The sequence below is a fragment of the Cherax quadricarinatus genome, chromosome 19 (assembly GCF_038502225.1).
Source record: "Cherax quadricarinatus isolate ZL_2023a chromosome 19, ASM3850222v1, whole genome shotgun sequence".
NCBI lineage: Eukaryota > Metazoa > Arthropoda > Malacostraca > Decapoda > Parastacidae > Cherax > Cherax quadricarinatus.
The window spans coordinates 29,364,225-29,389,699 of NC_091310.1; the positions used below are offsets into that span (position 1 = coordinate 29,364,225).

At 44.5% G+C, this 25,475-nt stretch overlaps 2 protein-coding genes across 2 annotated transcripts in view; one reads left to right on the forward strand and one right to left on the reverse strand.

Annotated features, from left to right (window-relative positions):
* LOC138852929 (sorbitol dehydrogenase-like) overlaps positions 1–25,475 on the reverse strand; it is a 614,649-nt gene that overhangs the window by 131,015 nt on the left and 458,159 nt on the right. The gene's annotated exons all lie outside the window — the stretch shown is intronic.
* LOC128688275 (monocarboxylate transporter 12) lies at positions 704–24,490 on the forward strand. Its single transcript, XM_070086826.1, has 5 exons — positions 704–782; positions 2,882–3,055; positions 11,545–12,157; positions 12,664–12,884; positions 16,381–24,490. The coding sequence occupies exons 1-5, from the start codon at positions 704–706 to the stop codon at positions 16,515–16,517; spliced, it is 1,224 nt and encodes a 407-aa protein (XP_069942927.1). The 3' UTR covers positions 16,518–24,490.

The following is a 25,475-nucleotide window of genomic DNA, read 5'->3' on the forward strand; positions in this document are numbered from 1 at the left end:
TTTTTCTTATTATTATTATTATTATTCTCATTACAATTATGGGGAAGCGCTAAACCAGTAGGGAGCATAGACCGCCCTGAGATTATAGAAGGTTATCAGGTTTGACCTGAGGAAATAGAGCGTGGTTCCAAATCCTTGCATCAAGAGTCCAATGAATGGCAAGTACTTGAGACCCGTCTCACGTGAGGTCGTCGACCTAGACAAAGACTTCAGTATACGATAACTATTAATAATTATGTTATGATAATACGACTTTCCGCATCAGTCATCTCAAGGGGGGGGAGGATGCTGTGATGCTCAGGGGCTCTTTATCCAAGGAATTGGAGCTACGCTCAGCCTTCCTCGGATCAACCCCCTGAATACCTGCTATGCCGCCCCCGGGAATATAATACCCCTATGGAATCCTACGGGTTTAGCGCTCCTTTATTATAATAATACCCCTAAGGGTTTATTGCTTCCCCATATATACAGTGCTAGTCACGGCATTATGCTGCCCCTCCCCCACATGTATCAAAACACATTCCATGAAAGATTATAAATAATATATATATTTGCACACTTACTGAGGTTTTAATACTTGTTGCTGCGTCCTTTACTCTTAATCACGTCCCTCAGCCGTGTAGGAAGACTCTCACACAAATTCTTGAGGGTTTAGGGACGTATATTATTCCATGTCTCGTGTAGAGCAGCATCCAGCCGCGGGATGGAACTGATATTCTGGGGAATTGCCTGGCCAGTCATTAAAGAACCTCACTTCACAGTCCTTAAGCCAATGAACTACAGTGAGTTCACCAACACTGAGCACTGAAACACCCCCAAACCATGAGCGAGTCTGGGAGTTTGGTGGTCCCACAGATGTAGCGTGGGTCTAGCACGTCACTACCTCTGGGCCGGTACACAGGTCCCCCATGGTTACAGGTGACGGTGAAGGTTGCTTCATCACTCCAAAGTACTTCAGACCACTGTTGAGGATTCTAGTCAAGATATTTCTTTGCATAATCCAGTCTACGTTTCTTCTGTGGCTCGGAGAGGATCGATTTCTTAACCTAGCAGTGACTACTGTAGCCCAGTTCTGACATTTGTCTGTTAACAGTTCTTACAGATTCCTCTGAGAGAAGATGTGGGTTCTTTTAATTCTCTAGCAGTTATCTTAGGTGTACTCTCCAAATGCTTCTTTAACACAGTTAAGGTACGAACAGATGTCTTCTTCGAGGTGCCAGGCCTAGGTTTGGCAGACAGTAACTGGACACCGCCACCAGCCTTGAAACGCTGCACCCAGTTCCTCACTGAACGCTCACACACACCAACATTCTCCACTATTTCTTTCGTCTGGTGCCCAGCTTTGTGAAGCCCTATGATTTGAGCTATAGTTTCAGGTGTTAAAGATTTCCTTTTACCCATAATCAAACATGTATAGGCCCGAAACCAAAGGGAACGCCGGACAAAAGATGGGGCAGATGAGAGACAAGAGTGCAACACTTCCTCTCACCAAGGCAGCCACGTGAGCACAGAGAAGTCACTGTGGAGTGTGGCGGCAGGCTGTGACGTCATACTAACGGCTGCTACCTGGCATAATGCACTGACGAGAAAAGACCCCTGTTAGGTAGACCTTCGATTTTCGTCACGGCATTATGCCGGGGCGCTCACCCGGCATAATGCTGTGATTAGCACTGTATAGCCTCCAGGCCTGATTAGCCTCCGTGCTCGCGTATTTTGTCTATGACATTCCATACCGACAAGTTGATGAATAAGACATTTTTGCAGCGCCTGGGTAGCTTTATTGCCGAAACGTTTCGCCTGCGGAACAGGCTTCTTCGGCGGAATAAAGGTGAATACACTACAAGACGTAGAAGCAGTTTTAAGGTGATCAGTTTGTCACCTTCAGTGGGAGGTGATCGGTCCCTCAAGCTTATTTTTACCGCTGTCTATGTTGTAATCTCCTGTTGTGCAGGCGAAACGTTTGGGTAATAAAGATACCCATGTGTTGCATAAAGTGTTTTATTCATCATGCTCATGTATTGTTTCGTCTATTCATTCTTTACTGTAACCATAACTGATTGCTCAATTGACATTACTATTACGCCACATAAATGTGTCGTATTTAACTTAGCATTTAAGTGATCTGAACCTTAATTATGCATTGTTAAGTAGAAGAATAAGTCACAATACAGTGGCTGAAACAAAGCAAAAAAAAAAATCCACACTCTGGAAAGAACCTTATGACGATGTTTCGGTCTATCATGAACTAATGTCAAGTCAAAAATATTGTGACTTGACAATGGTTCAGGATGGACCGACACGTCGTCATAAGATTCGCTTATGTGTGAGGATTTATGGTGCATTAAGTAGTTTGAAGTCCTGGTTATATATTCTTAGAATGTCAGAAATACCCAGAAGTGGCTTTCCATTCGGCTTAAAATCTATGCCCTTTATTTCATGTAACCAATGTAAACTTTTTGGGAGGTTAAGAGCTAGATTATTATTCGAGACGTGTGGGTCATTCAACGCAGCTCTTAAATTAGAGTTGAAAATCCCACGTTTGCCTTTATTAAAAAAGAAACTCATCCATCCTGGCAGCATTATTTTGCAGCAAGATAGTGTTTTAGCTAAAGGTTGATTTAAAGCCTATCTTCTAAACTATGGGTCATTCAAGCTGCATATAACCAGGCAAGAATACTTTGTCTCTAAGAGTAAGACACATCTCGGTGTATATATTATGTGGTGTATTAGCCAAAATAGTGTGACATTAATATATCATATGCATACGTATGTATAATAAAAAAGACGAACGATGTATGTCGTTTTTATTTAGCATAAGCATGGGGAATTGCGTTACATTAACAATGTCATAAATATAGCATTTAAGTGTTTTTCTTTATAGAAAATACAATGAATTTGCGTTCACTTTCAGCACCTATGATTGGAATGCTGATGGTGCGGCTGGGCCCCCGTGTGTGCAGTGTGTGTGGAGGTCTGGTGACCGCGCTGGGCATCTTGTTGGCTCTGCCTGCTACCTCAATCCTGCATCTTGCTGTCACTCTAGGGGCACTAGTAGGTGTGACTCTATATCAGAGCGACTCTGAGCTCTTCCAGAGAGACTGTCAGGAGCGGCGCCGAGGTAGAGCTGAAGGCCCTACAAAAATTCCATCTGCCCCCAAATAATAATAACGTTGCTTTAAGACATGTTCCCTAGCCCCCTGTACCATGCACATTGCCACCCCCTTGTAATCTCCTTCTGTATAAAACTTATGGAGCTGCCCCTGGCTGAGTTTCCCGGAGTGACTGAGCTTCCTCCTACTTATAAGACACAGTATGCTCATTTTATTGAGATGTTTCACTCGGCAGAAATGATAGGCTATGGTTAATGAACCGTCTTTCCAATAAAATGCAATAAACCACCATTTGTGTGTTATCAATTTAGTTAAGAAAGCTTGAGTTCCTTTCCCGTAATCTCTTCTTTCTGTCCAAGGCCTTTAAGTTGGATCTTTTAAGTCGATTTATCATTTCAATTGAAATGCGGGAATCGGACTTCGTTTCGGCCCTTTCCAGGACCATTAACAAGTGACTTGATAGTATGCAAGGTCGGATTAAAATGTTGGCCAGGTTAACATTTCCAGTTTAAAGTTTCATTGTCTACTATATATATATATATATATATATATATATATATATATATATATATATATATATATATATATATATATATATATATATATATATGTATATATATATATATATATTATTCAAAACAACCACTCTGAAAGAATAGAGAAATTCCAAGCGCTTTCGTGACTACACACATTATCAAGTTTCTTGATAATGTGAGTAGTCACGAAAGCGCTTGGAATTTCTCTATTCTTTCAGAGTGGTTGTTTTGCATATTCTGAAATCACCTGTTTACTGTGATCTTATTGTGTGTATATATATGTATATATATATATATATATATATATATATATATATATATATATATATATATATATATATATATATATATATATATATATATATATATATATATATATATATATATATATATATATATATATATATATATATATATATATATTTATATTCCAATAAATAGGAAATGTCTTATTATTATTACTATCATCGCTGGGCAGCTCTAAATCCGTAAGAATCATTCAGGTGCTTGAAGAATGGGACGTAATCAGGTTTTGAACCTAAGAAGGTTCAAAGAACCCTTCCTCTTCAAGGGGGGCTCCTTGGCGTGGTGAAGAGGCTCTTGGTCTGAGGAATTAGACCTGTCGGTCTACTTCCTCAGACCGAACCTAATTACCCCCCAATCCCCCGTTCCCTATCCCATCCTCCCCTTTTTCCTTTCCTCCTCCTCCTCCCCACCCCTCCCTTTTCCCCTTCCTTTTTGGCCTTTGGTTTTTTTTTTTTTTCCACAGGCACGCTAGTTCCTAGGTAGGGGAAAGGGTACCGGGGTCCATCCCATTCCGTTGAGGTTCTTGGCGGTGGCGTAGTTTGCCGTGGAATCTGGATTGCCTGGGGATGTCCTGATCCCTCTCTGGTATCCCGGAGGGTGGCTTTGGGTGTCTCTCGGGCGACGGGTGTATCTCTGGAAGCCACCTTTTGGATTCCGGGGGTGGTGGCCGAAGGAGGTATGCTTTGTGGCGGATTTCCGGCCGCCCTCTCTTTTGTCCACCGAGGTAGCTCGGCAGATGTGAGGTTGCTATCCCGGATTGCCAGTTTACTGGCATGATGGGTAGGGTATGGCACGGGTTCCATGCTGCATCTGCGCTACTTGCGGTGCTGAGGTCCTCTTGGGCGCGGAGGGAGATTTCTGGCCCTTTCATTCCTCCTAGGAACTATCCCTCCCCGGTCCCCCCTTTTTTTATTCTTTTTTATTTTTATTTTCTTTTCTTCTTTCTTTTTTTTCTTAAAAACAAAAAGAAAGAAGTAACCTAACCATGGCAGCCCTAGTCCATGAACCTGCTACCCCCGGGCCCCTTCTTGATACTGCACCCCGTTCTGACCCCGCCTCATCTTTGGACCACTCTTCGGACACTCCTCATGCCTCTGTACCTCTTGCCGGTGCTGTTTCCTCACCCGCTTCAGGTACTGAGGCCTCGACTGACTCCTTCGATTGATCTGACCTTCGCTCTCCTCTGACTATGCTTCCGGCCTCTCCCTCTACAGTGCGGCAATTTTCAAATCGCCGGCCCGTTCCACGTCGGAACGGGCTTAAACGCCAACGACAATTACCTGCTGATGATACTTCTCCACCTTCTCGTTCTTCTCAGAAAAGATCGACACGTCCTTCACTACCTTACCACGCTCAGTTTCAGACTGCACAATGGACTAAATTCTTCACTTTACGACCGACTTCCTCTACTGCCTATCTTTCTGACCACAGTATTGGCAAGGCACTCCTACGCCATGTTGGTAAAGATATTTTTTTTCATGCTCTTAAGAGCGGTACGTGCATCGTCACCGTACAGAATGCTACCCAGGCTCATGAGCTTTCTCGTCTTTCCCATATCGATACTGTTCCTGTAACTATTGAAAAACATCATTCCCTCAATTCTTGTAGTGGTACCGTCATTCTGCCCCATACCATAGTTCAACAAAATTTCCAGACATGTGGCACTGACATTCTTGAACAGCTGGAACTCCAAGATCTCCCAATCCTCAAGGTAGACACTTACGTTCTTCCTGCCCGCAGGCGGAGACGATACCCTAGCAATGTGGCTCGTTTAACTTTTGAAAGCCGTGAACTCCCATCCTCAGTTTATGTAGCAGGACATCGGTTACAAGTTCGAAAGGTGATCCCTACACCGCAACAGTGTAGAAATTGCTGGCGATTTGGCCATCCAGCGAAATATTGCAGATCTATCGCCGAATGCCCAGTCTGTGGTGCCGATGACCATTCTAATACGTCTTGCAATCGACCTCCCTCTTGCCTTAATTGTCATGAGGCTCACCCTTCGTACTCTCGCCGTTGTCAAGTCTACTTAAACGAGCGGGAAATCCGTTACCTCAAAGAGGCAGAAGGTCTCCCTTATGCCATGGCAGTTTCTCATCTCCGCCTCCAAGGGAGACTACCTCGTGTTTCTTATTCCCGTGTTTCAAAACGTCCCCCCACTTCTGGTATCCCATCTTCTGCACCCATCTCTGTGGTTACCTCTCCCATAGTCACTCCTGTAGCTAATTCTTTTGCTGTCCTCGGCTCAGACGTCCCTACTTCAACGTCTCAGTCTGATCTCGCTTCTTCGTGTTCTCTCTCACAAGCCTCAGTAGCGACGAGATCTCGTATGACACCTCCTCCCAATCATCCCTCTACTTCTCAAAAGTCAAAAAAAAGGTCCATTAACACCTCCTACCCATCTTACACCTCCTCATTTTCCCTTCCCTGTCTCTGTACCTGGTTCTCCCCCTCTCACTGGCTCTGTTACAAGTGTAGAGGTTCACCCTCCTCCTCGTACTGTACCTTCCTCCCCTGTTCCCTCCCAAGTTTCTTCCTCTTCTGCCACCTCCCAGGTTTCTGCATCTTCTGTCCCCTTCCACGCTTCTCCAGTTCCCTCCACCCTTTCGCCCCCCCCCTACCTTGGTACAGTCCATTACAGTTCCAATATTACTCATCCTCCCCCTACCATTTCCAATATTGTCTCCCATACGACGTCTCTGAATTCTGAAACACTTGAAGCAATCTCTGAATATATTGCAGAGACCAAACCATCAATGGACACTGATCCACCCTCCGCTCCTTCTCTCTCCTCTACTCCATCTGCGCAACTCCTTTCTTCACAGCGCACCGTTCCTTCGCTGCTTGAACGTTTTCCACTGCCTCCGCATGTGGACTTTTCTAACCCCTCTAGTCCGTAGGAACCCTTACCTGCGGATTTCAGGTATCTTTATCATTGCCAATCATGGCCTATTTACAGTGGAATATACGCGGCCTCAGGGGTAATCGGGGTGAGCTTCAGATGTTACTCTCCCAGTTTTCCCCTGTTGGTGTTTGCTTACAGGAACCAAAATTACACTCTGCTGTTATCTCTCCCATCTCAGGCTATAATTTATTGTATTCTTCAGATCCTTTTCCTGATGGGACCTTTAATGAAAGTGCCCTTCTTCTACGCACTGATATTCCGTACCATCAGCTATTTGTTCGTACTTCGCTGCATTACACAGCAGCCCGTATCCACTTACATAGGTGGTTTACGCTCTGTTCTTTATATCTCTCTCCTCGGGCATTATCTATTCCGGATATTGCCTTTCTTGTTTCGTCATTACCACCACCAATTCTGTTACTTGGTGATTTTAATGCCCACCATTTTCTCTGGTGGGGGGGTCTCACTGTGATTCCCGTGGCATTCAGTTAGAGGCTTTTCTTGCTACCCACCCCCTCCATGTTTTAAATACAGGTACTCACACCCATTTTGATCCTCGGACTCACACTCTCTCTTGCATCGATCTCTCAGTCTGCTCTTCCTCCGCCACATTAGACTTCACTTGGTCTGTTCTTCCGGATTTACATGACAGCGATCATTTCCCAATCATTCTTACTTCCCCTTCATATTCACCACCTCTTCGCATCCCACGCTGGCAATTTGATCAGACAAATTGGAACCTTTACTCACACCTAACTGTTTTTAGAGAGGTTACTTCTTCGTCCTCCATCGATGAGCTTTTACACCTCTTCTCGTCCTCCGTTTTAACCGCAGCTTCTCATTCTATACCCCAAACTTCGGGCAGGCATTCTCAGAAATGCGTGCCTTGGTGGTCTCCTGCTTGTGCTCGTGCAGTACGTTTGAAATGCGCTGCATGGGGCAGGTACCAGTACAATAGAACCAAAGAGAGACTTCTTGATTTTAAGCAGAAGCGTGCGATCGCTCGCCGTGTCATCCGTGACGCTAAACGCACTTGCTGGCGAGATTATGTCTCCACCATCACCTCTGCTTCCTCTATGAGTGCAGTCTGGAAAAAAGTACAAAAACTGAGTGGTAAATATTCTCCTGACCCGGCTCCTGTTCTGCAGGTTGCCGGTGTTGATATAGCAAACCCACTAGATGTTGCCAAAGAAATTGGCAATCATCTGGTCCGTATTTCTCAGGGACTCCATCTATGCCCCTCATTTCTTTCCTCAAAGTCTGCCAGAGAGTTAGCACCCTTGGACTTTTCTTCTCTCAGGGAAGAACAGTATAATGTGCCTTTTACACTTCAAGAACTGGAGGCAACACTCTCAGCTTGCCGATCATCGGCAGCTGGGCCCGACGACATTCATATTCGTATGCTACAACATTTACATCAGTCAGCCCTTGCAGTCCTATTATGCCTTTACAATCTTATTTGGTCACAAGGAGTTCTTCCACAGCTGTGGAAATCCGCCATTGTTCTCCCTTTTCGCAAACCAGGCACTAAGGGACATGAAACCTCCCACTATCGTCCCATTGCTCTTACCAGTGCAGTTTGCAAAGTGATGGAACACCTAGTAAATAGACGTTTAGTGTGGTATTTAGAGACACACAACAGTCTCTCCACTCATCAATATGGCTTTCGCAAGGGACGTTCTACCATAGACCCCTTACTACGCTTGGATACGTATGTTCGTAATGCCTTTGCGAATAACCACTCAGTTATTGCCATATTTTTTGACCTTGAGAAGGCATATGACACTACTTGGAGGTATAATATTTTAGCCCAAGCCCACTCCTTAGGCCTTCGAGGCAATCTACCATCCTTCCTTAAGAACTTTTTAACTGACAGGCATTTCCGTGTTCGGGTTAATAATGTGCTCTCCCCGGACTTTATCCAAGCTGAAGGTGTCCCCCAGGGATGTGTTCTGAGCGCAACACTTTTTCTCCTTGCTATTAATGATTTGGCCTCTAGTCTTCCATCAAATATTTGGTCATCACTATGTTGATGACTTCACTATTGCCTGTGCAGGTGCTGACTGTCACCTTATTACAGTTTCTCTCCAGCATGCAGTCGACCGTGTTTCCAATTGGGCCACCACACGTGGGTTTAAATTTTCCAGCACTAAAACCCACCAAATTACTTTCATTAGACGCTCTGTCATCTCCGATCATCCTTTGTACCTCTATGGCTCCCGTATCCCTGAACGTGATACAGTCAAGTTTCTGGGCCTCCTCTTTGATCGTAGGTTATCCTGGAAACCTCACATTACCTCTCTGAAGGCAACTTGTCACAGCCGGCTGAACCTTCTTAAAACCCTTGCTCATCTTTCATGGGGAGCTGATCGTCGAACCCTCCTTCGCCTACATTCCACCCTTATTTTATCGAAACTTGATTATGGTAACCAGATCTATTCAGCGGCATCTCCTGCTACTCTCTCTAGCCTTAACCCCATTCATCACCAAGGATTACGTTTATGCCTTGGTGCTTTTCGCTCTTCCCCTGTCGAGAGCCTCTATGCAGAAGCGAACGTTCCATCCTTATCCGATCGCCGTGATGCCCATTGCCTTCGCTACTATGTACGCTCTCATGATCTCCGCAATCCTGCCATTTATAGAATGGTCACTGATATTAGTAGACATTCTTTATTTGTTCACCGCCCCTGTTTACTCCGTCCCTTCTCTCTTTGCCTTCATTCGCTCTTGTCTTCTCTTCAATTACCACCTTTCTATGTACATGTAGCATCTCACTTTTCCCTACCCCCCTGGGAAGTTCCAGCTGTTCGAGTCTGTTCTTTCTCTCTCCCTTGCTCGAAAGCCCAACTGTCTACGGTCGCTTCCCGCTCTCTTTTTCTTGACCACTTTCACTCTCATTCTCATGCCATTGCTGTGTACACAGATGGCTCTAAGTCTTCTGATGGCATAGGATTCGCAGCAGTGTTTCCGGACAGTGTCGTACATGGGCATTTACTATCTTCGGCTAGTATTTTTACTGCTGAATTGTATGCCATCCTTACAGCACTTATCCGTATTGCATCTATGCCTGTGTCATCATTTGTGGTTGTCTCAGACTCCCTTAGTGCTTTACAGGCTATACAGAAATTTGATACACCTCACCCCTTAGTCCTCCATATCCAACTGTGGCTACGCCGCATCTTTACCAAGCATAAAGATATTGTTTTTTGTTGGGTGCCTGGTCATGTTGACGTACAGGGCAATGAACAGGCAGACACTGCTGCACGGTCAGCAGTACATGACCTACCAGTTTCATGTAGAGGTATTCCATTTACGGACTATTTTGCTGCAATATCTTCCCAACTTCACACCCGTTGGCAACAACGTTGGTCTACTATGCTCGGCAACAAACTTCAATCTATTAAACCGAGTATAGGTTACTGGCCGTCTTCTTATCACCAGTGTCGAGGTTGGGAGACTACTCTCTCCCGTCTTCGCATTGGCCATACTCGTCTTACTCATGGATATCTCATGGAGAGGCGCCCTGCTCCTCTCTGTGAGAATTGCCAAGTTCCATTATCAGTCAGCCACATTCTGTTGGACTGCCCACTTTATCAACGAGCATGCAGAATTTACCTCCGTCGTCGTCTTCGCTCTGCTGCTTTCTCTTTACCTTCCCTTCTCGCTGATGGACTCACCTTTCATCCAGACTCTCTCATTGACTTTTTGACAACAACTGACTTACTTCACAAATTCTGATCCCTTCAGCCCTTTCTACTTCAATCTCTTGCTACCCTCTACCCCCGTACTATCCCCTGCCCCGCTGTTTTCTGTAACCTACTGATCATCCCTCCTCCCTTCTGCCATCCAATACCCTCGCTTCCTTCCCTACCCTGCAGCACTGTATAGCCCTTGTGGCTTAGCGCTTCTTTTTGATTATAATAATAATAATCAAAGAACCCTTCACCTAAGTGTTCACCTGAAATGTTCCATATGCTTTTACATTAATACAGTGGAACCTCTGGTCACGAACGCTTCTGAACACGAACAAATCGGCTCACGACCAAAAAATTCGCCAATTTTTTGCATCTGGTCAGGTTATGAACAAAGTGCCAATTTTCACATTCCAAGCCATTTTTTTTCTCACGTGCCAATTTTCCCCACTTCCTGTAATTACGACCGTGATAAATTCGAATTAGCAATGTTTTATCAGGAGGTAGTGCCGAAACAGCTTCTCGCAGAGTCAGTACCCGGCTAGGGCACTGCCGGGTACTGGCAGTGCTTAAAAATCTTAACAATATTTACATACAGTTTGTAGGGGGTCTGGAACGGATTAATCGTATTTACATACCATCCAATAAGGAAATTAGGTTTGTGTCACAACCTTATCGGGTCGCAACCAGAGTTTTGGAACGAATTATGGTCGTGACCAGAGGTTCGACTGTAACCGAGCCGCAAACTGGGGATGGAAACCAAGCAACATTTCAGTCTGTCATAAATGATTACATAGTTTCATTGGATTAATGGTATACTGACAAGTAGATGAATAAGGCACATATGCATCACTTTAGTGTGTCTGTTTCCATTAAAGTCACTATTCAGGACAGCCTGAAATAATGTCTAGTTTATGCCTTTAATTTGTGGGTTAGTTCTTATATTCCAGCAACTGTAATGTGACATTCATATGTTATGTGTGGGTATGTTGCAGGTTTGGGGTTGAGCATGAGTGAGACTCCGGGCTTCATTATCATCTCTGAGTACTTCGAAGAGCGTCGGGCCACTGCTAATGGCTTCCGCGCTTCTGGAAACCCCTCTGGAGGTGTGGTATTCCCTTTCATTATGGTCTTCCTGTGCAGCGAATTTCCGCTCATGGGGGTGTTCATGCTTCTCGCCGGAATCATGCTGCAAATCTGCATCCTTGGAATGTTGCTAAGGCCCTTCCATATCCATCAGAAAATCGTACAGCAGGAATATAAAAATAGCCTTGTCTCCAGCACCCACGCTGTCCAAAAACGCAATGACTTTCAAGAAAACTCCAGTTTCAAGTTAAATAACTTACCAAAGAAGAGAAAGGCTTTGCAGCTCTCATTCCTGAAGAATCCAGTGTTCCTGGTGTACATTGTCTTGATCATATGCACTAATGCAGGCCTCCAAAATGTAATGTTTTACCTCATACTGTATGGCACATCCATTGGTTTGAGTGGAGCTGAGAATTCCATCATAGTGGCCTTCCTCTCGATTCTGGACGTGTTCGCCAGGATGTTCATAGGCTATATCAGTGACACCAAATACGTGAAGAAGAGGCACGTCTTTACACTGGGGTGAGTTGCCTGAATTATTAATATATTAGTGAGGAAGTAGTGAACCCACCATCAATGAATCCTTGAAGGGATCTAACATAGGTCTTCATAGGACATAAAACAATATCAGCATTATTATTAATACGTACTGTTATTTTTATGTTCAATGCTGATTACTGTGCTATAACAAAGTTTTCACAAAAAAAGAAGCGTTAAAATGCCGGATATTTAGCGCGGAGTAGTAAAGGCCCAAACCTTTATTTACTAATCGTGAATGGCGCAGTATTTGACCAACCAATGGTTTAAAAACCCGACAAGTAAATAAATGAGACACTTGCGCAACACTTGAGTATCTTCAATGTGGAGACGTTGAGGGATTGATTACTTGAATCTCCTACGCGTCTTCCACTACCGTTTTTTTTTTTTTTTTTTTTTTAGATTGGCGAAACGTTTTCCCAAGATACCCAGGTGTTGCACAAGCGTTTCATTCAACAAACTGCTGTTAATTTCTCATGTTGACACTGCAGGCACGTAGTAGCAGGACTGTCGATGTTGATGGTGCCGTTGACCAAGAGTCTCGGGACGCTGCTCTCAGTGGTGTGGCTCCATGCTCTGGGTGTGGCTGCCTTCTGGGCTCTCATCAACACACTCTTGGCTGACCAGTTCGGTGAAACCACACTCAGCACCACCTGGGGCTTCGTCAGGATGGTTCAAGGCATCACCAGCTTCGCCTACCCTCCCTTTCTAGGTAAAAAAAAAAATAAAGCTCACTTTTCTGTTTTCTAAAAATGGGAATATTTTCTTTCGAAACATACATGGAAGTTACACAAGTTTACATTCTGGTTCAGTATCGATACAATTATTAAATAATTACATTTGGATACAATTAAAATTGAACGTTCGAAAAATTTATTCTGATGAAGGACTTTGATTCAAAGATTCGTTGGTACACTGTATGATCCTTACGTGTTTAGCGCTTCGTTATGATTGTAATAATATTTCAAGGATTTGGAGTTACTCTATTTTTCCTCGGATCAAACCTGACTGCCTCTCATTCTCCAGGTATTGTGTGATCCTTCACTGGTTTACCACTTCCGAAGAATATAACAAGCTGCTTAAATTCCCTTTCATTATTATTGGTGTATAATAATTCATCATTATACTCACAAAAACATGCTAAACAAATGTGAGTCATTCAGCGTTGGTAAATGCTATCGTGATACAATACCTCCAATATTTTTAATAATCTGTGCAAGAAAGTGTTTAATTCGTTAAGTATAAACATTGTCAAGGAATAATCACAGACAAGTGATGTTGAAGATAATGTTGACTACTAACACAGAAGTCAATGTGATATCCATTAGGCCACGGCAGCATATTTCTACACAGAGAGGTGTATACCACTTGGTGTATATACACTGAAAGATTGCCTTAATCCATTTTTAAGGGACTAAAGTATTCTTGACTTGCGGTGAAGAGGTGACGTGCAGCCTCAACGTCACAGCAGAGCATCCATTGGCTGACTATTCAGACACAGTATTACTACTACTACTACTACTACTACTACTATTTATGGGGAGCGCTAAACCCGTAGGAGCCATACAGCGTCTGGGAGGGGAGAGGTTCTATTTGAATATGCAGTACAAGACACACCTGACATAAATGTTTATGATCAAGCCATCTTGCCTTGTAGTTTATCTATATTTATACCAGCATCACGCAAAATAATTGCAACTTTCTATTCTGCCGCTACTTCAGTAGCTCTTGATCTGAGGAACCTGAGAGCTGCATGCTCTCTCCATATACAGTCACGTAGTATATACATCACGGTGTCTTTTCACGTATGATGCATTTGCTGCTAATTTATTTATTTATGTTATGTCTTTGCAAACAGTACATTGAGATTTTGTATTTACAATAGTGGGTTGCAATACAAAGAGAGCCTCTATTATGCCTAGGCATTATGGGCCAACTTAACATTATTGGCTTACAGACTACTTAACACTAAGGATTATATCATAGTTGCACAGTAGGATAGTAATTATTTCATAGTTGTACAGTAGACTATTAATTATAAGTGAATCAAAATTTGTATAAGACAAAAGATATATTCATTTATTCATGTGGGAGTACATAAGTGAGTATGTGTACTGAATATTTAGCATTTAATGTAGGGTGATTAAGTGGCTTTTGAGAAGAATCTTAAATTGATTTTCAGACCGGGTTACTTTAATATCTTCTGGTAATGAATTCCATATTTTGGGACCCTTTATGTGCATAGAGTTTTTACACAGTGTGATGTGGGCACGAGGTATATCAGAAAGTGATTTGTGTCTTGTGTTGTGGTCATGTGTCCTGTTTAGGTTGGTGAGGAGAAGTTTGAGTGGAGGGTTTATATTTGCGTGTATTGTTCTGTGTATGTAGTAGGCGCATGAATAAGTATGGTGAGCAGATTCAGACTTTTGAAAATTGGTGGAGTATGCTGGCGGGAGTGGGAATTTATCATTCTTACTGCTGCCTTTTGCTGGGTTATTAAGGGTTTTAGGTGATTGGATGTTGTTGATCCCCATGCACAAATTCCGTATGTAACATAAGGGTATATGAGTGTATGGTACAGTGCCAGGAGAGCTGATTGTGGAACGTAGTACCTTATCTTTGATAGTATGCCTACAGTCTTGGAGATTTTCTTGGTGATTTGTTGTATGTGTGTCCGGAACTTAAAAGGCTACTGTCAAGGTGGATAGCTAGGAATTTTCCCTCTGTGAGTCTTGTGACTGATGATCCGTTTAGCGTTATGTTAATTGGATCATTTGCAGCTTTGTTTCCAAACTGAATGAGATAGTTTTACCAGTATTCAGGGTAAGTTTATTAGTCGTCATCCAGGCAGATATTTTCTGCAATTCGGCACTGACTGTGTTTGCTAGTATGACTGTGTTTGGGTGGGAAAAGACATATGTTGTGTCATCTGCAAATAATATGGGTTTGAATAGCAGTGATGCATTCGGTAGATCATTGATGTAGATGAGAAAGAGGAGTGGTCCAAGGACGCTTCCTTGTGGGACTCCTACTGTGATTGGTTGGGTGGAAGAGTTTACATCATTTGCATACACATATTGAGTTTTGTTACTAAGGTATGATTTTAGGTATTTGAGGGAGTGGCCTCTGATACCATAGTGCGTTAATTTGGAGTACAGCAGTTCATGGTCGACTGTATCGAAATCTTTACATAAATCAATGAAAATGCCCAGCGGGACTTCTTTCTTTTCGAGTGCAGTATACGTGTATGATAGCATCATTTCTGCTTTTATTATTACTGAATCCAAACTGACAAGGGTTTAATATGTTGTGTGAGACGAGGTAGGAATAGATCCGTCTATGAATTAATTTTTCAAAAATTTTAGAGAGCAGTGGTAAGTTAGATATTGGTCTATAGTTATTCAAGTCAGCTTGGTCACCTCCTTTGTGGATCGGAGTGACCCTCGCTATTTTGAGGATTGTTGGTGCATTTAATGCTAATTCTAGAATGGTATGGTATGCTGTCTTATTATTAACTCAGGGAAAGCACTGAACCCAAAAAGGTCACGTAGTTCTCATAAAATGAGTCAAATAAGCTTGATCAGAGGAAGGTGATTATTATTATTATGTTAAAGGAATGTGCTAAACTCAGAAGGGTCATACAGGGTCTGGGAAACAGGCAGTTATGAGGTTTGACTTGATCTCTTTTCCCAGTATTCAGGCATTTCCTCTCCTCCCAAGGAAATATGTTCTCTTTTTTCCAGTTCATAACCATTCTTGTATTGAAGCAATTGTTATATTCACAAGAAATATTCATACATGTTAGTGGCTCTCTTTGTGCTTAACAATATTTTATAATATGTAAATCATACATTGTAAACTTTGCAAAGAAATAGAAAAAATGAATTTGAAAGCGCTGAATCCATGTGAATCATGCAACACCATTATCCAAATTATCATTTTACGTGTTCTCTGATACTTGATATTCATGTTTTCAAGGACATCTGTATATTTACTTTTAATGATTTTGTTAATTTGTTTTTCACGCAAATCCCTATAAGCAGACATTTTTTCCTTTTCTTTATTGTAGTTGGTGTAATAGCCATACCCATCCTGTGGGCGGTAGTAAAAAAAAAAAAAAAAAAAAAAAAAAAAAAAACTTAAAGGCACACAGTGGGTCAAGGGACTATCCACCAAAATTATAAAAATAAATAATTTGTTGTGTGCAGGTTGGCTCTCGGACGTGAGTGAGTGGATGGGGATGCCCTTCCTCTTCATAGGCTGCATGTACATAATGGGAAGTCTTGTCTTCGCCCTCCAGCCCCTCGTTATGAGACTCTCAGGCATCAAGGTCCCTCTCACATGACGCTCCTATAACATTACACAAGTATAGTACAACCAGCCTTGGTGTGAACAACATGAATGATCTTGCAGACAAAATTAAGGCTATACTGATATTATTCTTGGTTGAGTTAATGGGCTTCATAGCATAACGACTACTCTAGGATCATTAAGCTACGTGTAACCAGTTCACCTCCAGAAAATATTTTAATCCCTAAAATAGGGATTAAAACACTCTCATTACATATATGCGCTGAGAAATACACCTCCCAGGGGTTATACCTTGTGTATTGTTATTATGTCCATGTTAAACCTGTAAGGGTCATTCAATGCTTTTAAACTGATTATTGATTTAAACCATGAGGAAAGGGAGGAAAGTTGGAAACGGGATTAATGGTTCGGAAAAAAAAGTAAATATCGATAGAATATGTCAGTAGCAGCACTAGAAATTGATTATAAGGATACTCTTAGTGGAAAACTTTAGCTAGCATGACTTAATTTGATTTAACGGAATAATAGGGAATAACAAGTGGCTGATAATGGATTCATGTTTATTGTGGATAGATGACTGTTTTGTCGCGATCTTAGTAATAACGGACATTTATTACTAACGTAATAAATTGTCATTGTCGATCAATTGACCAAGTGGGTTTCATTCCGTATTCTGAAGTATGTTAAATTAAACGTTATGAACAGTGGAACATAACTACAGTACGTACACGTTATCGTGTTGAACTACCTTATACGTATTGCATAGCTAGTACTGTATTAGACGTGGGATTGCGTAACATAGGATACCAGACTACAGAAGAGATTATTCGAGGTTCAAAATTTTCCCGAGTGTGGAAAATACTGTATATATTTTCCAGAAATTCAGTATTTATATGTAAATAGATGGCCATACTGTATTTAATAATATTTGTCATAGAAAACGGAAAGCCTGCGTCTGCGCAGACTAGACTCGCCATCTTGGTTTTGAATTTTGTACAAACGTTGGTGTAATGGGAAGAATTTTTCGTGCTCTAGAGGTTAAAATTGTGTTGACACCTCTCAAATAGGAGGTGAAATTGGTGGATGTGCATTCCTGCATAACTTGAGATATCAGACGACTGGACAAGACAGCTCCAGGAACCTCAGATAAGCTCTTTAGATTTATTTGTGTGTAATTCTGGCCAGCATTATTTTCATAGATTTAGTTAGAGTGAGGTTTTCTTAGTATGATACACATTAATCTCCAGTCAAATTGGTGAGTGATATTAAGATATATTTTCTTTCTGTTATGTAATTGTGTATATCTATAATTATTCTTTAATTTTTAATATACAGTCCACAAATTTATATATTTACCAGTATTCCTGGTGTATGTATATTTCATTTAATTAATAGGTCCAGAGCAACTTGTGGATATGACAGTGGTAGGCATCGAAGGGGGACATTTTTGCGACCTAGGTGTCCCAAATTCCTACTTGTCTATGTAACTCTGATAAATAATAATTATCTTTGTTATCATTTTCTGTTATGTATATAATGAGTTACATTCAGATAAATGCAATTTTCCACACAGAGAGAAATACACTGGGTAAGAAAACTGAAGGGTGTGACACTAACAGATGGTAAGAGAGAGAATTATTAAAACAAAGAACCCCAGTTTTGTGGTTGAAACAATTTAAAAAAAAAAAGTTTCCAAGAGGAAACCTTAGACGATGTTTGGTCCATCCTGGATCAAGTAATAATAATTCTTTATTTACTACCAGTACAGGTACAAGGTATACAGTCCTAGCTGACATCAATGACATACTACTGTATAGAAAGCCACTTGTTATGCAGAGCATTTCGGGCAAATTAGGTCAGTTTTGTCCCAGGATGCGACTCACCAGTCGACTAACACCCAGGTACCCATTTTACTGATGGGTGAACATAGACAACCAGTGTAAGGAAATACGTACAATGTTTCCACCCTTTCTCCGGGAATCGAACCCAGACTTCACCGTGTGAAGCGAGAGCTTTTGTCACCAGGCCACGGGGCACAACTGAGAAAAAAAAATGTTGAGAGAACCAGAACACAGATCACAAAAGGAAGGGGAAAGAAGACAGGTTATGGAATAAAAATTCCAGAAAACAAGCAGAGTTTCTTTCCAAAGTGTGGTTATTTAGTTGATGTGTCCCGTAACTTGATCGCTAGAGCACTCAGTTCACGCAGTGAGCTCCGAGTATCTAATCCCCGGTACGGCTGGAAAACATTAGGACGTGTTTCCATAAGACACACCAGTCAACTAACACCTGAGTGTTAGTTGACTAGTGTGGGTCATTCTATTCTATTTGATTTGCCGGTATGGATCCCGGCCCAGGTCTCTTCCAATTTGGTGACACGGCGTTGGCTCCCGGTATGGCCAAATGACGTACCAAAAGTTAGTGTGCCCTAACGGCGGCTGGTGTGCGATGCAACGGAGGCCCAAAGCAGGCCCTCAGTGACTTCAGTGGGGGGGGGGGGGGTTGACGTGCAATGATTGGGAGTAAGATTTCCAAGTCTCTGACAGCTAAGTACACAAGATGTGCTGCCTCATCCTCCTGGGCTTGGCCCCACTGGGGTCATTGGGAAGTGTCTACGGTGAAGGGGCATCATAGCCGGGCAGTCTAACAGGTAGTGCACCAAGGGTTTCAGAACCAGTCACAATGGGCACAGAGCTCCTCTCGTGCCTGTTCAACAATCTGCGCAGTGGTGGGATACCATAAGTGTAGGTGGTGAATATGCACCCTCAGTTCTCTGGTCTGCATGCGAATACTTGGAGGGGGGCACCCTGTGGGTCTCCCTGTCATACCAGCAGAGGCTCCATGAATCCCCAGGGTCAGGGAGTGGGTGCCTGGTCGCACTGGCAGCCCACATCGCAATCTGGCTGAGGCTGATGGAGATTGCAGCACGTGGCTGTGCCTCGAGGGTTGCGGTCGTTGCAGCTTCAACTGCAGCATCATTGCCGGGGATACCCACATGGCTCGGGATCCAGTTGATGGTGGCTCTGCGACCCTGGGCCATGAGCATCTGCAGGTCACCCCTGATAGATGTGATTAAGTGTATGTTGTCCCTTGGCTCTGTGCATAATTGCCTGGATCACTGCCTTGGAATTAATATGGATGATGGGGGGGGGATGCTGATGGTCTGCAAGTGCATGCTGCAGAGCTTGTTGGATGGCAAAGAGCTCAGCCTGGATTATGGTGCAATGGTCCAGGAGGCGCCAACCTGCTGTCAGATTGCTGTGGAACATCCCAGCAGCTGTGCAGCCTGCCACTGGGCCTCTGGAGCCATCAGTGTAATATGGCACATACCCTGGGCCTTCCACACCCGCAATGCTAGCCGAGGCAAGTTGTTGCAGAATGTGCTGAGGCAATGCCTCTTGCTGCCTGGTAGGGTTGTCCAGTGCACTGCCAACAGCTCTGGTGCCCAAGGGGGCAGCACTGTGTAGTTTGTTACCAGTCTGTCACAGCCTCCCGCCTGGAGCAATGTAATGGGCAGGAGCTTCCACGTGGCATCTGCAACTGAACACGTCCATTGGCGGCCGGGGTGCATTGGAATGACTTGTCCCTGGCGGACCCATAAATCCCTCATCAGTTTGTCAGCCCTTGGGAGTCGGAGGTACTTTGCTATCCTCTTGGCAGCTACAAATGGGATCCTGTCTTCAAGGGGCTGCAGCTGCACCTCAAAGTTCAGAGCCACTGCATTGGCCCACCTAGGAGCCCCCAGCATGTGTTCTGGATCACACAGAGGGACTTGATGTTTGTGGGTCTGGCATGAACCAGAGCAAGTGCTCCATAGTCAATGAGCGAGCATATTGCCTGGATGTAGAACAATCTCATGACCTCGAGGCTGGCCCCAACCCTAGGGTTGGCCATGGCACTCATTGCCCTGACCCTCTGCAGAGCCCTCTCTTTGATGTGGCACACGTGTTTCTGTAGATGCCAAGGCACCTATAACTGTGAACCCAGTCTGGGTCGATGCCCAGGACCCACAGCCTCTGACTGGGTTCCCTGATACAAAGGATCATGGCTTTGGATTTTGCCGCAGATATCTTGAGCCCCAAGTGATGGCAAGTGGAAGCCAGCAGATCAGGGTCCTCCTGAGCAAGCTGCAAAAGCTGGCGCTTCCTAGGTACGACAAGAGCCAGGTCATCGGCGTAGCTGAGCAGGAAGGTGCCTGTGGAGAAAGGCAGGCGCACCAGCTGGTGCATCAGTACATTGAACAGGGTGGGACTAAGCACCCCACCCTGTGGAGTGCCATTGTCCAGGGTCTTGAGAGAAGATGCATGCCCCTGGAAGCGTACCCGGGCCCGCCTGTCCTGGAGATAGGAACAAAGCCATGCAAGCAGCCTGCCCTTAACCCCCCTGTGGGCCAAGAGTGAGAGGATGGCTAGCTCAAAAGCCTTCTCGAGGCTGAGGAAGACAACAGTGTGGGCTTGGGCGTCCGACCCAATGCCGGCCACAAGGGTGGTAAGACTTTCAAAAGTGCCCACTCCTCTGGTGAAGCCATAGAGGTGTTTATGCGGAGGGCCAAGCTTCCACCTCAGGTGCTCCAACACCATCCTTTCAGACACCTTCGAGATACAACTGGTGAGGGAGATGGGCCTCACACTGCCAGGATCCCCAGGCTTAGGAATCAGTATGATGTCAGCCTCCTCCCATACGGCAGGGAGTTTGCCAGCTCGCCAAGTCCGGTTGACGACCCCCAGGACAGCTGCATGACCAGAATGGCCAGACCGAGTGATCATGCCGTAGGTGATACCATCATGCCCCGGTGCAGTGTCCTGATGAGATGTGAAGGCTGCCTGGAGCTCCTTAGCCTGGCATGCCACTTGGATCACCATCATCATCCTAGGAAGGAGGGTGGCTTGGGTTGGCTCACCATTGTTGAGGAGGGCGATCTCAGGGACCTCCTCCAGCACAGCCGCAAGGTGCCTCCCAGCTGCATTGGTAGGAGAGACAAAAGTAAGTATTGGGTGGTGGGCATTGACATCCCCAGCCACAACAAGACCCTCCAGGGAAGGCGAGTGCTGCCACCTCTGAAATGTCAAGGGTGTACCGAGAGCTTCTGTATATGTTGTAAACCATGAGAGGTCCATCCGGCAGGTGTAGGGTGACAGCCTGAACCTCCATGCCCTCTCCACAGTTGATGGGGTCAGTGGAGATTGAATGAGGGATAGTGATCCTGACGTAGATCGCTGTGCCCCTGCCAGTCCCTTCCAGGCACTGAAGATAAGCCAAGAAGCCCGGGATGCATGGCTGCGTTTGATGTGATGAATTGGTAAGCGTCTCCTGGAGCAGGAAAACATCGACCTCATCCTGAACTGCAGCTTCAATCACTAAGTGAATTTTCTGCTGCAGCCCGCAAATGTTCCACTGGAGGATCTTCAAGGGCCGCAGAGGTGGCCCTCTGATTCCATCTGTCTGGGACTCATCGTCCATTGTTGGTGACTCCAGGGCCTCTTCCATCACGGACTGGAAGGACTCCTGGATGATGGCTTGAAGTTCTGTTGAGTCCTTCCTGTCCAGTAGGACCACGCCCAGCATCCATGACAGGAGCTGTCTGTAGGCACCCCTGTCCTCTGCCAACGGCAGCAGGCGACAGAGGAGCGCTGAGATGACCCTGATGGTTTTCTTCAGTTGAGTGGGAAATGAGTCTACCATTACTTCTGTAGGCGTTGAGCCGGATGACTCATCGAGTCGAGGCTGGGTCACCAGGCATGTTCGGGTGGCTGTCGACACTGCAGCTGCATAAGCCGGGTGCACCCTGGGTCCGGTCTGAGTGGCCATGAGCTTCCGGGTCTCCTGGCGGGGAACGTCTGCCTGACTCTGGCCACTCACAGGAGGGGCCTGCCCTTGGGAAGAGGCCTGCTGGTGGGATGGCAAGGAATGATGGTGCCAAGCTGGGACCTGTTGGGCAGTGTTCCTGGCCTGTGGCTGCTTTTCCCAGTGATTCTGTCTCCCTGGCCACCATGCCGCCTGACCCCGCAGTTGACCATGCTGCTGCAAGCCAGTGCCTGCCCCCTGCTGCGAGCCCAGCGCTGAGAACTCGCTGGTATTGCCCTCCTGCGGCATCCTGGGTACCACGGGTGGAGCCCATACTGACATACTTACTGTTGCTGGGTGGTTCCAAGGCTGGGTGGTGTTAGGGCTGCCGGGTCGTTCCAATGACGAACCTGCTGCCAGTGCTGCACCATCACAGGACAGCTCCGGTTCCAGCATGATGCCTCTTTGAGCAGTTGATACACTTGGGCTCTGGCCGAAGGGCCTCACCGGTTGGCTGCTTGAGGATTGCAATGCAGTCCTTCGAGTCGTGTGCCTTGCTGCACACACCACACTTCTTCTCCCACTGGCAGGTGGCTGCAATATGATTGAACCCCTGACAGTGGAAGCATTGCAGTGGGCTCGACAGGTACGGTTGGGTCTTGAATCTTCCCCAAACCCCAAGGTCAAGGTGCGTGGGAAGTGGACCTTTGTGGTGGATCAGCACCTGGTGGGTGGGCACCTTGTTTACCATGGCAGTGAGTCGCTCTGCCTTAACAATATTGGGCACTTCCAAAATGGGGTCCAGTGGGAGGGGCACAGGGACGTGTAAGAGCACCCCCTTGTACACCTTCTCCCAAGCAACCAGTTCCACCATGCTGGGATGTGTCACAACCAGCCCCTTCATCTCCTCGTAAGAATCTTTGTCCCAAGGAATGGCCAGAACCTCATTCCTGAGTGAGAACTCGCAGCAGAACTTGAGGCTGGGTAGGCCTTCCAAATACCTCACAAACCCATAATTGGGAACCTTGAATTTGTTGAAGGTCCTGGTTGCTTGTGCCCGAGCAGAGCGAGAATTCTTTCTTCCACGTGGAGTCAGCCAGTCCCCATCCTCTGTGGAGGCCGACACAACTGGGGGACCTGGGATGGCTCCATCTTCACCAGTTGAGGAGCTACAGCCTCCTAGTGTCACCCTGGGTAGCAGCTGCCGACAGATCTAGTGGCAGATCAGCAGATACAGTAGTCTTCACCACATCCTTGACCTTCTTGGTGGGGGTCCCACCTGCCCCACAACGTCCTCCGACTTGTCCCCGCATTCCAGTGAACGTTTAGGCCGCTCTCCTGAGTCTGACATGGTGACTGTAGGTGTGGGGACAGAACCAGCAGCGGAGCTACTGTCCATGACCTCACAGCCGCCCACCCTGGGCGCAGAGCTGTGAGGCTCAGTACCTCAGTAGGAGACCTTAGCCACCCTCACGTGGCTCACAGCTCTAAAGCACTGAACACAGTCCAACGATCACTAGACAGAATGTGATGAGATAGTGTTTTACACATAATTTTTGTTTTTAACACTGGCTGTCTCCCTCCAAGGCAGGGTGACCTAAAAAAGAAGAAACTCTTTCAGAAAGTTTTTCCTCGCTTTACATTTAGTAATTCATATAGAAGGGGTTACTAACCCCTTGTTCCTTGCATTTTAGTTGCCTCTTACGACATGCATGGCTTATGGAAGAAGGATTCTTCTCCATTTCCCATGGAAATGTATATGTATGCAAGACATTAATGATATTCACAGTAGAATTGATTCAGGTGAGAATAACTTATTGTATATGGACAGATAAATCTTAGTTGCAGTGGCGTCGTAAGCAGGGGGCCGCCATGGGTGACACCATAGAGCCTCTAAAGGTGACACTAATGCCCAAAACAATGCTGCAGCAACATAAGAGAAAAATCTTTCGTTTCTATATAGCCTCTTATATGATTAGAGAGTACAAATAGGTCTACATAGGGACTGAAGGCAAGGAAATGTAAGATCAGATTCACTGAGATGTTACCTGTACTCAAGATCAAATCAGAACTAGTGTTTCTCTGATATTGCAATGTTTTTTTTTTTTCATTGTTGAAGAATAAATGTACGATCTGTTGCCTGTACTCAAAGTGGTATTTGAGTTTGTTTCCTCAATATTACTATGATTTTTTATTTTATCATTAATAAAGTTGAGAAGTATTCTCCTGTTCAGTTTATGGCCCTTTAGTGTTCTCATTGCTAAACATTAGTCATTGGTCATGCAGTAGTAATGTAACTGGAGTTTACTCCCCCCATTCCCCTGCCCTTGAATTTCATGGGGGTGATACCAAAGATATTGCCATGGGTGACACCAAAGATTCCGCCCCGGGTAACACCAACCCCAGCGATGCCATTGGGTATATGAGAATAAGAATATTTAGATTATACATTATTTAAATTGTTTGGTAATTCAACACAATAATTCTAATAAAAATTATGATAGGAATGAAGCTAGTTACATGAAATGATAACTAAATACGTTGAGAAAATTGTTGTCAGGATCACATTAAGGTGCCTTTTTAACAGTAGCTTTGAAGTAGTTGACTGAGAGGAAACATCTGGCAAAGAATTTCAGATTTTAGGTCTTTTTATGTGCATTGAGTTTTTACACAAGTTGAATAGGACATAGGTAATAGAATTTTTTGTCTAGTATTATGCCTATGAGTTCCATTGCGGCTGTCAAAAAAAAGTTTAAGGACAGCATTAATATTAGAATTGTCCTGTATATGTAGTATGCTCAGAAGTGAGAGAATTTTATGTGTATATGAAGCATGTGGAGTGTGTTGCCAAGCACTAGACTGGGTGATCATTTGTACTGCCACTTATTGTTGAATTGTTATCGACTTTAAGTGATTTGCTCTAGTGGATCCCCAGACACAAATAGCATAGGTAAGGTAAAAATAGAGTAGTATAATGTAAGTAGTGCTATTTAAGGTACATAGTAATGTTTCTTGGATAGGCTACCTTTAATGTCATGTGCTGAGTGTGGGTGTTGAATTTCAAATTGCTCTCAAGAAAGACCTAAGAAGTTTTCCTATGTCTTGCAATGGAAGAACTGTTGATCATAACATTTAATTAAACATTTGTAGCTCTGTTTCCTAACATCATGTAGATCTTATCTGTGTTAAGACTGAGTTTTATTAGTAG